The sequence below is a fragment of the Gekko japonicus genome, unplaced genomic scaffold (genome assembly GCF_001447785.1).
Source record: "Gekko japonicus isolate JY-2015 unplaced genomic scaffold, Gekko_japonicus_V1.1 scaffold2403, whole genome shotgun sequence".
NCBI lineage: Eukaryota > Metazoa > Chordata > Lepidosauria > Squamata > Gekkonidae > Gekko > Gekko japonicus.
In genome coordinates, this window is record NW_015176524.1 from 77,481 (window position 1) to 80,522 (window position 3,042).

General features: G+C 55.7%; 1 protein-coding gene across 1 annotated transcript in view; it reads right to left on the reverse strand.

The window, feature by feature from the left end:
• SNAP25 (synaptosome associated protein 25kDa) overlaps positions 1-1,900 on the reverse strand; it is a gene marked incomplete in the record, with an annotated part of 36,600 nt that extends 34,700 nt beyond the window's left edge. The window contains 1 exon segment of the mRNA XM_015427420.1: positions 1,769-1,900. Coding sequence (XP_015282906.1) covers positions 1,769-1,840 — 72 coding nt within the window.
• Positions 1,901-3,042: the final 1,142 nt, after the last annotated feature.

Here is a 3,042-nt window from a genome sequence, read left to right on the forward strand (position 1 = left end):
GGGGGATCGCAGTTCCCCCGGGTGAGGTACGGAGGGTGGGGCACATGACGAAGCCCCGCCCCCTGCTTCCGGCCCTCATTCAGCCAGGTGGAGGCAGGAGAAGAGGGAGGGTAAGTTGCTTCCTCCCTGCCTCTCCCCACCCCTGCCTGCCTGGGGCCAGGGAGGGCCTTCGCGGGGCTTCCTTGCACTCCCGCCGGCCTTGCAGGTCCACTTGCAGGCGGCAGCGGCTGGGACCGTTGGGGGCAGGGTGTGTGGCCTTATGACACACTTCCGGTGATGTCAGGGGGTGTGGCCTTATGACACACTTCCGGTGATGTCAGGGGGTGTGACATATGCTAATGAGCTATGCTAATGAGTTCCCCTAGCTCTTTTTCTACGAAATGACCCCTGGGGATAGCTAAAGGTCTTCCACCCAGGACTGAAGCTGAAGGGGCAAGGGAAATCCTTCCGCCAAAGTTCTCAGTGCTCGGGGTTGGAAGGGGTTGAAATTAGCAATATTGTCGACAGTGGTGGCTTTTGAGGGACAGGCAAAATGTCTTCATTTGTTTAAAACGCTTTCTTGCGCCGCCTTTCCACCCGATCGGGTTCCCCCTAGGAACAAGTCCCACAGGAACAAATGAGCCTCGCGTGAGAAGTGCAGCCACGCCCCGGCACCTCTGTGATCGTCACCGGTAAGTCCCAGTAGGACGTCATAAGGAGGGATGGGAAATAACCTCACTGGCTTGGATCCTATCCCTCGGATCGTATCCCTTCATCTGCTGCAGAGGCGGTCCTTCATACGTTCTTCCCACGCAAGGCACTTTGAGCCTTGGTGGTCTTGCACAAATGAAAAATGCCTCGCACCAGAGGAAGGGCGCTCCATGGCAGAGGAAGAGAAGCGCACGCCGAACAAAGGCACAGGATCCCAGGTATTATGTTCAGAAAAGGGTACAGATGACGGGCTCCAAATAAAGCCGTCACGGCCGTGCTTCATTCTCCATTAAAAAGTTTGCCAAGTGAACACTCGCTGAAAGGAATTTAGGTTCCCCAGCTGCTACAGAATCCTGTGCTGGGATGACCCCGCTGGAATGGACCCGGTAAGTACAGGCCCAGCCGCCCTCACGAAACGGACTCTTCTCAACTGTGATCAGCCAACGGTAAGGCTGGATATCCAGTGAAAAGGGCGGCCGGGATGGAAACATCAGACCCAGGGGTCATTTGGGGCAGAAGCATGCCGGAGCGCTGCTCTGGCAGCCCAGGAGCAGGCAGAAATGGCGGTGGCGGCAAGCCCCGCCCCCAGCTCCCCACCTCCGCGCTCCTTCTCTCTAGAGTCGCACCACAGCAGCGGCACGGTCTTTCCATTGTATTCCTTGGACCCATAGAATGCAATGGAAAGATCGTGCTGCCGCTGCGGCATGATTCTAGAGAGAAGGGGAGAAGGGGTTTAAAGTTTAACCCCCTTCTCTCTTCGCTCCCCCCCCCCCAGCCCGCCTTGGCAGGCCGGCTGGGGAAGGGGAGGGGAGGCTTTTGAAGATGCCCCACCCCCTTTTTGCTTCCCCTTCTGACAGCACTTCCGGTAATGTCAGGGGGCGTGGCATATGCTAATGAGCTGCTATGCTAATAGCCTATTCAATATGCTAATGAGCTCCTGCAGCTCTTTTTCTACGGAATGACCCCTGGTTGGACCAAAAGGACCGGCCGATTCTCCACTGTTTTGGAGGCTCTTTTCCTGTAGGCCGCCGGCTCCACGGAGTTCTTGTGTCCCCGTTTCTGTCCCCGAGCGCCTCACCTCATCAGTCATCTGGTCAGCACGCTGCTGCATTTCTTCCAACTCATTGCGCATGTCAGCGTCTTCGGCCATTGTGGCTGCGAGTGTGTTGGCAGGAGCCCCGAGTCAAGCGTCTGCCTTTGCCCGGCCGGCAAGCCTGCAAGAGGGAACAAACAGGAAGGAACACACTGAGCATGAATGAAGCCAACCCCCTCGCCCTCTGCCCTGTTGGGCATTTGGGGCTCATAGCAGGGGCTGGCAACCTCTCAGAGTTGAAGAGCCAAAGTAGGTCAAAATCCGGATCGAGAGATCAGCAAAGAGCCAATCTGATGGGATTCACACCGATCCCTTCTACCTCAGCTCCTCTCCTACTTTCCCTCTTACACAGATAATTTACACTGGAAAGATTCATGGCAGAATTCACACCAAGCCTCTCTGCCTCAGTAATCTTCCCCATGAGAATTCCCAGGAGGATCTTTGTTTTGCCTATTTGAAGAAGAGAGCTGTGGTTCACAAAAGCTTGCACTGAAATATAGGTGTTGATAGTCTTTGTGGTGCCACGAGGGTTGCCAGACACACACACACACCCCCCTGTGGAGGCGGAGGTCCCCTGCCACCAGGCCCCACCTCTCCACCACCAATCAGCTGGCCAGCAGGGGGGAGGAACTTACCCAAAAAAGAGGGAGATCCATCTGACATGTGGCGATGTGTTTATGTCACTGCCCATGTGACCTGGAAGTAACATTATCACATCTGAGATGACAAGGCGACCCTCTGGTATTTGGGCAAAAACTCTACGGTAGAAGCCAGATTCACCACAGAGTTTTTGCCCAAATACCAGAGGATTGCCCTGTTGTCCTAGACGTGATGTCACTTCCGGGTCATGTGGGCAGTGACATAGACACCTCGCTGTACGTCGGATGGGGCTCCCGGGAAGCCCCCCCATCCCCCATCGGTTGCCAGGTGGGACCTGGCAACCTTAGATGCCACTGAACTTTTGACAAATATAATAAAATTTGCATAACTCCGTCCATGAATGTTAGCTGCACAATGCGATGCGGGCGCAAGACGGCGCAGCACGGCAGGAGCCTGAAGGATGTAAGCTGGAAGCTGCAGCCGGAAAGCAGTCGCAAGCAGAGGAGGAAACATCGAGCCTGCCCAAGATGGTCACCGGTTAACCCGAAGACGCCAGAACAATACCCGTAGCCCGCCGGAAGAAGACATAACGCGCCGCCAAATAGGGTGTCGGTAGGTAGTCCCCCCCCTGTGAAATGTGTGGCCCTAGGTAGGTTAAC